The sequence below is a fragment of the Natator depressus genome, chromosome 11, assembly GCF_965152275.1.
Source record: "Natator depressus isolate rNatDep1 chromosome 11, rNatDep2.hap1, whole genome shotgun sequence".
Taxonomy (NCBI): Eukaryota; Metazoa; Chordata; order Testudines; family Cheloniidae; genus Natator; species Natator depressus.
The window spans coordinates 18162475-18175797 of NC_134244.1; the positions used below are offsets into that span (position 1 = coordinate 18162475).

Below are 13323 nucleotides of genomic sequence, written 5' to 3' on the forward strand. Positions count from 1 at the left end.
TATAAGCTAAAGTTGGCCAAAGTGCCCTCACTGCCAATGGCTTCATTATACTTTTACTGTCTTGGGCTTAGTTGGCTAGAGTTTGAAAGAAAAAGAACTATTCATTTTATTTCCTGGATATCAGCTATAATTGATCCTGAGAGATGCTGAGCACCCTCCATTTCTCTGGACATTTATAGGAGTAGAGGGTGCTCAGCATTTCCCAGGATCAAGCCCATTATCCTGAGGTTAATTAATATGAATTGTTGAAGAAGTGGGACATATGTTGTATGAAAGGCATCATTTAGAGTGCCCCACGGGGAATACAAATAGGAGTGATGGACTGAAATTAAGAAAAGGGGAATTTAGAAAACTAAGAAAGGAAAAGGCTTCCCTTGTGGTGAGATCAAGACAGTAAAATGGTCTTGAGAGGAAATGGTGGAAGCTTCATCACCTGAATCATTTAAAGTTAGTACAGACACAACACTGGAAAATACATTGTACGAAGCAATCATAAACGGCCAGAGGATAGAGTAGATGACTTCTGGGTCTGTTCTCTCTCTTACATCTACAATCCTTCAAAGGTTTATAACTGAGGATTGGTATGTTCTAAGTGACGGTCTATTCCCCTTCCTTTCCCTTTTTCCCTTCATGAGGAAAATGCAAGGAATTGCAAAGACCCTTCTTTATCAGTACTTTTAGTCTTCTTGTTTCTTTAGATTACCAATCTTTTCCCACTTAACCTAGTTATTTCAATCCTCTTTTTTTCTGTCTTTGACTTTGTCAAGGTTCCTCCCCCACTCTGAACTCTAGGGTACAGATGTGGGGACCTGCATGAAAAACCTCCTAAGCTTATCTTTACCAGCTTAGGTCAAAACTTCCCCAATGTACAAAATATTCCACCCTTTGTCCTTGGATTGGCCGCTACCACCACCAAACTAATACTGGTTAGTGGGGAAGAGTTGTTTGGACATGTCTTTCCCCCCAAAATACTTCCCAAAACCTTGCACCCCACTTTCTGGACAAGGTTTGGTAAAAAGCCTCACCAATTTGCCTAGGTGACTACAGACCCAGACCCTTGGATCTTAAGAACAATGAACAATCCTCCCAACACTTGCACCCCCCCTTTCCTGGGAAATGTTGGATAAAAAGCCTCACCAATTTGCATAGGTGACCACAGACCCAAACCCTTGGATCTGAGAACAATGAAAAAGCATTCAGTTTTCTTACAAGAAGACTTTTAATAGAAATAGAAGTAAATAGAGATAAAGAAATCCCCCCTGTAAAATCAGGATGGTAGATACCTTACAGAGTAATTAGATTCAAAACATAGAGAACCCCTCTAGGCAAAACCTTAAGTTACAAAAAAGATACACAGACAGAAATAGTTATTCTATTCAGCACAGTTCTTTTCTCAGCCATTTAAAGAAATCATAATCTAACACGTACCTAGCTAGATTACTTACTAAAAGTTCTAAGACTCCATTCCTGGTCTATCCCCGGCAAAGACAGAATATAGAGACACACAGACCCTTTGTTTCTCTCCCTCCTCCCAGCTTTTGAAAGTATCTTGTCTCCTCATTGGTCATTTTGGTCAGGTGCCAGCGAGGTTACCTTTAGCTTCTTAACCCTGTACAGGTGAGAGGAGCTTTCCCCTGACCAGGAGGGATTTCAAAGGGGTTTACCCTTCCCTTTATATTTATGACAGACTTCCTGATCATTTGCTTTCTTGATGACTTTTTCAGAAGCTCTAATTTTCCTTGTACGTTTATATGCAGCCCAGCAGGTCATGCTAAGCAAATCAAGAGCTAATGAATCATATACTCAGAATAATTCTAAGACACTCTTCCCAGCTGTCTAGCCTTTCCTAGTGCTTGTATCTCTTCAAGACCTATCACTTCTTCAATTAAAGCCTATAAGGCTAGAGCCTAATTAACAAGCTATTTTATCTGACTGACAAACTGGAAAAATGATAAAATGACTAAACAGCAAAAATGTACCAATCGTGGACCTATCAGCTATGCATTTTTTCTCAGTGGTGTGCTGGACAGACTAAAACTCAGTGGCTGATATGGCTTAGAAGCTCATAAATTTAAATCTTTTTGGAAAGACCCAGTTTCTGAGGATACCCACCATATTTGCAAGGTCCCCTGACAGAATTAGAAAATAATTGTAATTTTTTCATTATAATTTACCAGACACACAATGTACCCATCCACCCTTTCCCATGATGATGAAAAAACAAAATAAACAAAGAAAAAAACACTAATGATATTTTATTAGAGGAGAATTTTGTGATGTTGATTACATGCTTCAATTTATCACGCCATCTCTATCACAGCATCTTTAGAAAAAGTAGAATCCAACAGGTAAGTTATACTGCATTAAGCAGCAACTCCACATGAATGATTGCAAAGATGTGCAGTATCCATTTCTGTTCACCTGTATACCTAATCATTGTTGCAAGAGGTTTTTCTTGTCTTCAGAGAGGAAGTGAACACTGTAGTGGAAAGTATGAAATCTTCTGAACTAAACTCTGTAGGCCAAATTTTAACATCCGTTATAAAACTACAACCCCATTGAAATCAACAGGATTGCATAAGTTTAACACAAAGCAGAGTTTGGCTCACTAAACAGAAGAAAAATGATAGCCTGCTATTGTTTTTGTTTTGTGCTCTGCTATGGAACGCTTTAAAATTTCAGTAGGCATTGCTTTTCATCTGTCCGTATTTCTGGATTCTTTGATTACACAGTTCTTTCATGTTTAATTGTTTTAGTACATTTATTGAATTCCTTCTGAATTATGGCTGGAAGCTGAAGACAGATAAATTCAAATCAGGCAAAAAAAAATTTTAACAGTGAGAGTGACTAACTTCTGGAACAAACTATCCAGGTAAGTGGTAGATTCTCCATCTCTTGATGTCTTCAGATAAAGACTGGAGGCCTTTCTAGAAGGCTTTAACCAAGTTACTGGACTCAGTACAGGAGTAACTGGATGAAATTTAATGGCCTGGGATATATATAGGCAGTCAGAATAGACAATTTAATGGTTCCTTATGGCTTCATAATCGATGAACCTATAAATATGTGCAGGGCTCTTTTCCCTCAGTATTTTTTTCTTATGCTTTTTAATCCTTTGTGTCTTTAATTTGTCTCACTAAACAAAAAGTCAGCAAGTTTGGACAGTTGGGACTGGATCTGCCAAACACTGACCACTTGGGTTTGATCCAATGCCTGTTGAAGTCAATGGGCTGATTTCAGTGGACCTTGGCTCAGCCAATTGGTACAAGGCTCAAAAACAGTATTTAGACCACATAGAACTGTTTGCTAGCTGCTGCTAAGAAATTCAAGTGAGTGAAGAAGAATCTTCGAAGAGGTCAATACACACACACACACATTCACCAATGTGTATTTAATTCAATTACTTACAAAAGTAGGTAGAGCTACAAATGGAGGCATGCCAATAAAGGGCTGAATCCTTCTCACTTTACTCAGGAAAACAGTTCAATTCCTTCAAAATATATGCATGAGTAAGGTGGTCAGAAATAGTGCAAAAAGAGTCAAAGAAGTTCTCTGTAGACAAGCGCCACCCTGGTGAGACACACCTGTGGCTAAGCATGCCTGAACATGAATAATACGCCATATAACTTGAGCGCTCACATGAGTTTCCAACTTTCCTCAGAGGGCGGGGGCATCAACTAACAGAAGGACATACCTTACAAAACTCAGGAGTCAAATTTCCCTATTGGCACACGGACACACAGAAAAACAATTGCTACTGCTTTTCAGGATGGTAAAAGAACAAGAGCCATTATGAGCGTATGAGGCAAGGGCTATTTACAACAGCAATAAATAACCTGCAGGGCCCTCTTTCTCCCCAGTGTGGAGGAAAAATCATTTCATACATAATCTTTCAAGATTAAATACAACAGGAAATTAGAGATGTTCCTAGCAGGAAAACCTGACACCCGAGGAGTTGTCTTTGTAATATATAGCTGCAATTGACCCTCCTGCATGACTATAATATGATGATTCTCTGCCAGTTCTAGGAGCTACAGAGGGAAATCACAGAGATAACCAGATCACCCATCCAACAATAAAAATGTTAAAGCTATGGTAATGTTCTTTTGCTTAATATTGATGCCGTCATGTAACATTAGATGTCTTGCTTTAGAAGGCATGACCAATAATCCCATCCCATTAGTTTGGTTTTAGTTGAAGCATGGGAGTTACCCAAAGGCAAATTAAAAATAAGTATTAAAAAAGCAAAATATATTTGCCATTTTGCCTGTATACATCCCTAGCTTGAGGACACGTTGATTGTTGTTTCATATTGAGGATTATTTATTTTACAAAGCATTTTATAAGGCATACTACACTCATACTAAAAAAGCCCAGCAGATGGGAATTTCTTAGATATGTGAACTAAATACTGAAGGGAATCTCTGAGGATTCCATAAAACCAAGGCATGCCAGAAATGTCTGGGCAATAAGTCCAGATGTATGCAGGAAGATTAATTTTAGTCACCTGTTTCTGAAGGTAACACCTCAAGAAAAAAAATTTATAAGGCTTTTCAACTGAAGAGCTCTGTTTAGATCTAGAGTCCTATGCTGTGCTGGGCTAAGGAGCTTCTGAGGCCCTCAAAAGCCCTCCAAAGAGGATAACTGAGATTTCTTTCTAAGGCCCACTGAAGCTGGGTTTAAATTTTCATTGCTTTTTACAGGCTGAGGCTTTTCCGAAAAGGGGAAGAAGAGCCAAAATATACAAACACAAAAAATGCTCTGGCAAAAAAACCCAATAATTTTCTCCCATTTTCAAATCGTCATCTTTCTCTCTCCAGAATATTGTGTGTGAATAATGTTTTCTGTCGCTCTGCTGACACTAAGCAAAGTTCAATCCTGGTTTAAGTGGGTGTTGATTTTTATGAATAAGTACTGCAGCCCTTTGTGGCCTTTAGTTGCAAAAAGGGAACGCTGCCAGTGTAGACTTTACAGCTTCTTTTTGCTCTGGTAGCCTGTCACATAAACTAGAGTTTGTGTATTTAAAGAACACTGGTCAATACTTATTTAGATGCCAAAGTATGGAGTTAGGAGCCTAACTTTAGGCACCCATTTTTGAAAGAAATGTGCACTATAACTAGTCCATAGGGTGAAATTCTCGCTGATGTGCTGTGTCAAACCATAATTACTTTGTTAATCTTTACTGAATCTTCTGCAATTGTCACATGCATTGACAATGGGAACTCCACATTGTAAGCCAGTGCAGAAGACACAGTGGGAATCATCACTGTGACTGGGTGCACTGCAGATTGGAAAAAGGAACTTTGTCCGTACTGTTCATGCCAGAACCATTACATATACACACTTCAAATCCTTACAACTAGCTACTGCAAATATGCAGGTGCTAATTTTTTGTTAAAATTACATGTAGATGATGAAAAATGCTTAGTCGTCACATCAACAGTAGATGCTGCTAAAAACAATTTGCATGTGTGTTTGCATAGGGTATAGTAGTTAGATTACATAGTTATCCACCTATCATTTGTCTAGCCCAGGCCCAATCTCATCAGGGGTTATGCAACCTCAACTCCTAATGATGTTAATGAGAGTTGAGGGTGCTCAACTCCTGAAAGATCAGACCCCAGTTTTGTTATGGTGAATGTTAGGATATAGATATTCAGGCCTGTCTGTAAAGGCCTGTACTTTAAGAATTTAGGGGTATTCTTATTACTTGGCTAGTTAGAGGTATAAAAGAAAGAATCAAAATCACTGTCTGCTGGTGTAAGGGCCTTCTCTTACTGTGACAGTTTGAGGCCCTGTTCTTAGGCTAAGGCCTTTGGCTAAGCAACAGGCAGCCATAAACTGGGAAGCGACCAGTCACATCCTCACATTCCAAACTAGTCACATTGAAATAAGGTGCTATTGGGCTGTCAGGCACTATCAGGACAGGATTGTATTCCTATCACCTCCAGAGAAAGGGAAGTGCCTAGAAAATGTAAAAGGAAACTTAGTTTGATAGCATCCTGTCTGGCAAGAACTCACTTATCAATAGCTGGGATGTGAAATCCTCACTTCTGTATTGTTTTGTCATTATAGCTCCCACTTTGCTATTGTTTGTCTGTATAATCTCTGTCTGGTTCTGTGATTGTTTCTGTCTGCTGTATAATTAATTTTGCTGGGTGTAATCTAATTATTGTGGTGGGATATAATTGGTTAGCTAATCATGTTACAACGTGTTAGGATTGGTGAGTTAAATTTCAGTAGAATGATTGGTTAAGGTATAGCTAAGAATATTACTATATAAATTAGGGGCAAACAGGAAGTAAGTTGGGATTCGAAAATAAGGAAAAAGGAACTTGTATTTAAGCTTGCTGGACGTTCACCCCAATAAACATCGAATTGTTTGCACCTTCGGACTTCGGGTATTGTTGCTCTCTGTTCATGCGAGAAGGACCAGGGAAGTGGGAGAGTGAAGGAATAAGCTCTCTAACAGTGAAAAACAAGTATAACACAAGCATCAAATACTAGAAACTCATCCTAGTGTGAATAATGAGTTGAGTGGGAAACAAAAGATTTGCAAATTCAATGCTGGTTGCAATTACAGATCATCTCACATGATCCTTCAAAGAGAAACAAATAGAGCCCTTAGCATCTTAAATGAAATGATGACGTGGAACCATTTTCATGGTGGGAGGTTGGTTTGAGTTCGGGCTGCAAGTTTGTGACCATAAATTGAATAAAAATAAAATGAAAATTTATTGGCATCTTGAATTTTTGTCCTTTTCACTGCTATAACATCATGGCTTCATCGCAAAGGCTCTGCAGTCTTCTGTCAGAGTGAAAAACAGGTAAGTTTACTTACATGTATTCCCTGTGTGCAGAATGTACAGCAGCTGCATTGTTGTAACGCCAGAGAACTATCACCGACGACAAAACGTCCAGGATAGCATCAAACTGAAAAGGATACAGAGTCAATTGTTTTTGTGTGTTATGAAGGTGTACTTTAGTTAAAGCAATGCGTCTGTAATCATGCTGCAAGGCACAAAGCAGCTCCAGCTAAATCATTTTAATGAAAGCAGGATTTACATTCATTTAAATGATCTTTAGTCTTTTTACTGTGTATCATTACACAACAGTATATATCAGACTTCACCCAGTCAATCAAGGAAAGAGCTTTGTCACCAGCATGCAGAGTTACTTGGATAAAAAAATAATTCTTGCAATAATGTGGTCACCACAATATTTACAATACTAATATATTTCTTGTATGAAGTCTAAAAGAAAAAGGGCACCTGTCTTTCAGTGACTTTGCAAAGGAATTTCATCTAATTTCACTGTACGCCACATCTTTAGCAAAATCTTCACATTTGCAACACTTAAAAACATGAATTTTTTTACAGGTTTTTGATACAGTGCTATCTCAGCTCAATACTGGCCCATTAAGCATTTCCTTACTCTCTGATTTGAGTTAATTTATCTTTCTTCTCTATGCCCAGAATAATTCACACACCCAACTCAAATTTTTCACAGAAACAGTCCCACTTTCAAGTTCACAAAAAAAATATAAAATGTTTGACTTTCAAGTTGTTTTTCATTTAATTAGGAATGTTTTCTCTGCAGATAATCTCTATTGAGAATATATTAGTGTTCAACTGCAAATTGAAAAATAGTAGATCACATCCTGGCCCCAGTGATGTCAATGGGAGTTTTGACATTGACTTCGATAGGGACAGGATTTCACAATTGAAGTTGGGACCTCAGATCTACACCTGCATGGGGGATAAATATGCTGCAGGACCTTGAAATGGAAAATTGGTTCTGGTTTGTAATACCTCTACTTCTTAGCTTTTTCTATAACGTCCATCAGCATAAGATTTTAGCATTGATATGGATGCCTTCATCTGCTGAGATTGAAAGCAGACCACCCCAACACTTTTACCTATTACTTCAGGTTTAAACAATGATCTTTCCGGTGAGTCACTGATTTTCTTTTACTACACCTTGATGCACTCCTTGGCTAAGAAAAATTACAGTGAGAGTTCAGGTTTGCATGCAACATAACATCTCACTGTGAAACATATTTAAATTGTAGGATTACTTACAGCAAATCCAAATGATGATGCACTGTACCTCATTATGGAGACAGCTAAAAGAAAGAAAATATTATTTAGCATAATTTAAAACGTCTTTTGGGTATTTTCTTTCATCTAAGAGGAGAGTTGCACTTTGAAAAGAAGAAAAATGCACATGTACATAGAAAACAAGTTACAGCATTAATTACCTGCAAAACCAGCTTGCAGGAATGGGCCGTGCTTCTTTCAGTTTGCATAAAAAGACACAGGGGAGGCCTACGGCGAAGGCACAACATGCTATAGGGAACGGTGTGGTGAGCCAGTAAGTGGTCCTCTTTCTTCCAAGATGGTACTGGGCCAATGCCCAAGTATGACATTCAGGGGCGCTGTGCTGCTGGAAGTGCTGCCCTTCAGATGAGGTTGTGACCAAAGCTGTGCAGGAACCAGAATTTCTGTCCCATAGAAACTTTTGCATTTGCATTTTTTTTAGTTCCAAATCAGAGTGAAAAGCCCCAAATGCACAAATTTTGGCAATAAATCTATTTTAGAAGAACCAAAATAGAATTTTTCCAAAATTTCTGGGCTGGCGGGTAAGCTAGCTTCCCAGCTGGCTGCTGGACCAGCTTGTTGGCAGAAAAACCATGAAGCCAGCCAACCTAGCAGGGCACCCAAGGAGCCAGGGAGCTGGCCAAGTGGGAAACTAGTTGCCCTGCTCCCTGGACAGTCTGAGGAGTCCAGGAGTCCCCAGCCACCCAGCTCCTGGGTACCTAGGGACCTCAGAAAGCTGGGCAACCCATCCACCAGCTTGCTGGTTGGTGGGGAGACTAGTAGAAAAACCATGCAGGCAAGTTTCCATCAAAAGTTGGTGGGTCCCTGTGAAAAGTGTTGATTCCATTGAATCAGCATTTTCCTGTGGAAAACTTTTTTTGGAAAATTTTACCCCAGTTCTAGTTCTGACCACCTATAGCCTTTAAAGATCACATCATGCTTGTTTCAAGCACAGGCATGTCTGTTAACTCTTGTATCCTGGCCACATTGCAATTTAGGTATTTATATTCTGCCTGACTCCATTCAGTCTGCAGTGGCGTTTCCTCACTTTCTGATGTAGAAACTGTTGGGTACTGACAGTAGGGTTGCCAACTTTCTAATTGCAGAAAACCGAACACCCTTGCCTCCCCCTTTCGCCCGCCCCTTCTCCAAGGCCCCGCCTCTGCTCACACCATCCCCCCTCCCTCAATCGCTCACTCTCCTGCACCCTCGTTCACTTGCTCATTTTCACCAGGCTGTGGCAGGGGATTGGGGTACAGGAGCAGGTGAGGGCTCCGGGTGGGGATGCGGGCTCTGCGGTGGGACTGGGGATGAGCGGTTTAGGGAGCAGGAGGGGGCTCTGGGCTGTGACCGAGGTGTTCAGAGTGTGAGAGGGGGCTTAGGGCTGGGGCAGGAGGTTGGGGTGTGGGAGAGGGTTCTGAGCTGGGGTTGGGGTGTGGGAGAGGGTTCTGAGCTGGGGCAGGAGGTTGGGGTGTGGGAGCGGGTTCTGGGCTGGGGGTTGGGGTGTGGGAGAGGGTTCTGAGCTGGGGCAGGAGGTTGGGGCGTGGGAGCGGGTTCAGGGTGAGGGCTCCAGGCGGCGCTGACCTCATGCAGCTCCTGGGAAGCTGCGACATGTCTCTCCATCTCCTATGCGGAGGGGTGGCCAGGGGACTCCATGTGCTGCCCCACCCGCTGGCACGACCCCTGCAGCTCCCATTGGCCACGGTTCCTGGCCACTTCCCGGGAGCCACGCAGAGCCGGGCACGGAGTCTGCCTGCCCCCTTGGCACTGTGGTCAACCAGACTTTTAGTGGCCCAGTCAGCTGTGCTGACCGGAGCCACCACGGTCCCTTTTTGACTGAGCATTTCGAAAACTGGATGCCTGACAACCTTAACTGACAAAAAAGTATCTGCTGCATTTCAGTGTTAAGTGATCCCTCTACTCTGTAGTTTATAAAATGTTTCTGGGATCTTTCCGAATGAAATGGAGTACACAAATATGAAGTACTGTATCATTATTTATTCGTTATACTCTATAAGTAAACTCTATATAGTACTTCCTGCGGACCAGTATGCTTATTTCTATGGGCCTGATTCTTCCATGCTTACTCCCACTGAAGAGCATCATTGATTCCTATTTGCAGAGTAGGTCAATACAAATTAACAGGAGAAAAGGCAGCAGTATGGGTCCTATGTCAAAAGAAAGTTCCTTTATTCTTTCTAGTTAATATTAACAATAAAGCTAAACAGTGGGACAAATTTACTATTTTTTCTAAACTCCAGTCAGAAATAGAATATATCCCCAGAACCATGGGCAGGAATTTACATTCATAATTACCGTTAACTCTAATGGGTTGTCTTATCTTGCTGCATGAATATCCAGTGTAATTGACAATACTTGTATAAGAAGTGTGGGATTAATAGACTGAGCACAGGCCTTAGAGCCAGCAGCTCCCATGTTCTAACCCCAGCACTGACTATGACTTCCCCTCAGCCTGGAGAAAATCACTTGACTTTTCTGCCTCAGCTTTCATACCTGTAACATAGTGTTTTTATTTAGGCTTTTATTGCAAGTCTCACCATATCTGGCATTTGTCTGGCATGTTGTTTGTGAGGTTAGAGGTGGCAATACTGTAATACTTATTGATCTCCCAGAGGGGTCTCAAGGCAAGTTAGTTTGTGCAATATTTTGAAGATTTTAAATGATAACTATTAACAGTGTTAGGAGTGTTAATGAAATTTAAACGATAATACATTTCATAGAAATACTATGCATAATAGTTTTAACAAAGTAGGGGCACTAGATGCTTGATTTTAGCTGTAAAATCAACCACCTAGTGCCCCTACTTTGTTAAAACTATTATGCATAGTATTTCTGTAATTTGTAAATTACCAAGGCAACGGTCACAAAAATGGACATCAACCATAGAAAAGAAACTTTAAAGATTTGGAATGTTAACATTTTTGCACCAAACATGATGTATGTTTTCTGACCACCAGGAGTTTTAGCAAGGTTATGAATCGCTCTACTGATACTTTACACTGAACCTCACCCCACTTGAAATGTAGCTTGGCTTAAAAATTCAGTGAACTTGTTGTGAGCTATGCTTGCGAATGTTCAGCAGTCATAGACTGCAGTCATTTTCACAGCTTAGAAGAGGGCAAACCTCTCCCCCAGATGACTGGCTTGCCTCATTCCTAGACTAGGCCCTGGGTACAACATCATGGTGTATCCAAGGTAAGAAGGGAATTGTCCTGAGGCTTGCTGGAGGTAGGAAAAGAATAAATAGAGGGTTTGGCCTGCTGTAGAGGGTGGAAAGTTGATTGAGGAAGAAGTGGACAGCTGTGGAGGGTTCCCGCTATAGCTCTGAGCTCATCAAAGGCGAACCTGCAACGGGCCCTGCAAGCTAATTTGCAGCATCCAGCTGATGAACCAAATCCTGCTGCATTTTTATAGTCCTCGTTTTCTTCTGCCGTGATCTCTTTTAAATAAGTGTCTGTAGCATGAAAAGGTAGCTAATTGCCCCTGTGCTATCTGGTCAACCATCAGGAAAGCGTTCTAATTTGTCCAACAGTTCTGAATGGAGTGAAACAAGCTTAAAATGTGTTTATTTAGAAACTGACTAAGCTAATTTCCTTTAGGGGGAAGGAAAACTTCTCAGGATTGTTTGGGGAATAAAATGACTCTGAAGAGGTGTAAGCCCAGCCTTATCAATGACATTTTCACTCTGTGACTTGACACAAAAGCAATACCTAATTTTCAGTATGTCATTAAAACAAGCACTCATTAGTGCAGCACCTGGAAGAGCACAGATACTTTTAACTATTCCTCCCACTAAATATGCACTGTAATTCGGTGGGTGGGGGGAGGTGTTATTTGTAAACACCAATTTGGGTGACTTTTAAAATGATTAAATAGCCACTATTTTTAGATCATGATTTCTCCCTCTACATACTCCACTTCACTTCCTAGTTGAAAACAGGGGCTACATCTCTCCATTATGACTGCTGAGACAGAACCAGACCAGAGAAGCAAGGCTGACATGTAGTGGGACACAGTACTGGCAACAAATACCCTCTTCATTTAATGGTTTTTCCTGCCTGTGGATATAATCTGTATAACGCCAATGCTTAGGTTACATGAACAAAATATGGGCACACACACACACACACAGAGTTTTGTAGATGGGTGTGTTTATATTATACAGCCCCAAGCCACATTCATTTCTTTTCTCTGTGCAGTTTTTTTTAACACTGCTCTATGCCTGCAATGATCTTCCCATCCCAGCTGACCACGCAGGCATCTTCTTATTCTAAATCAGATTTAAAACTAATTCATTCCATGATGCTCCCAAAAAATGATTTTAGGAATTCTACCTCCTATTATCCCCACCTCTGGGTTGTTCTATGGGTCCCTTCTTGTAATCTAGACACAAAGGAGATCTCCAGGACAAGAATTGTGTTTCTTTTTGTTTAGTGTACAGAAATGAGCACATCATGACGACCACAAAATGTATTAGTGTGTGCCTACGCTTTTTGTATTGATTTCAGTTTTCTCCAGTTACACCAAGCTCTACGCACATAACAAAGACATAGTATGGAATAAAATAGCTAGCACTTAAGAAAAACCCTTAATAAAATAATTTGGATCTTATAAAAATATTAAAAGTAGACCTCCTGACAACCCTCCTTGACCCAAAATAGCCTCTATTCCATTTATTCCCTGATGTCCTCCCCACCCATACAGGAAAACCCTTGGAGAACACATAAGTCTTGTAGTGTGTTTTGAAGGAGATCAGATCCAGGCTCTCATGGCAGAAGAAGAGAATTATTTCCAGAGGCAAGAGGTCCTCACCAAGAATGCCCCTCTGTCTTCATCTTCAGGTTAAAGCAGGGAGCTGTCAATTCAAGACCAAATGATCCTAACTGCAGTGTGGTCTTGTACACAGAGAGGTGTGGTTGGAAGTGGCAAGAGGTGGCAAGTGGCTGAAACCTGAAGAGAGAAGTGAGCGTGGGTAGGTGTGCGCCTGCCCACCTGTGCATGCATGCTTACAGACACATTTCCATCAAACTTCAGAAATACACGTCACTTTAGAAACATGAAACCATAAGCAAATGAAAACAAACATTAACTCAGGGATGACAGTGTTAAAAGCTCCCCTTGCTTTTCTGCTGGAGACAGAAATTGATATACTTCCAGATCTTGGCAGAGCCTGAGGTGCTAAAAGGCAGCTGCAGGGTGGAAT

The 13323-nt window shown here is 40.8% G+C and overlaps 1 protein-coding gene across 1 annotated transcript in view; it reads right to left on the reverse strand.

Moving 5' to 3' along the window:
• The window catches only part of TMEM163 (transmembrane protein 163), a 158635-nt gene that overhangs the window by 63469 nt on the left and 81843 nt on the right, over positions 1-13323 (reverse strand). Inside the window, exons 3-4 of the mRNA XM_074967258.1 lie at positions 8082-8125; positions 6842-6933 (exon numbers count right to left, since the gene is read on the reverse strand). Of these exons, the coding sequence (XP_074823359.1) occupies positions 6842-6933; positions 8082-8125 (136 nt within the window). The remainder of the gene's footprint in view (positions 1-6841; positions 6934-8081; positions 8126-13323) is intronic.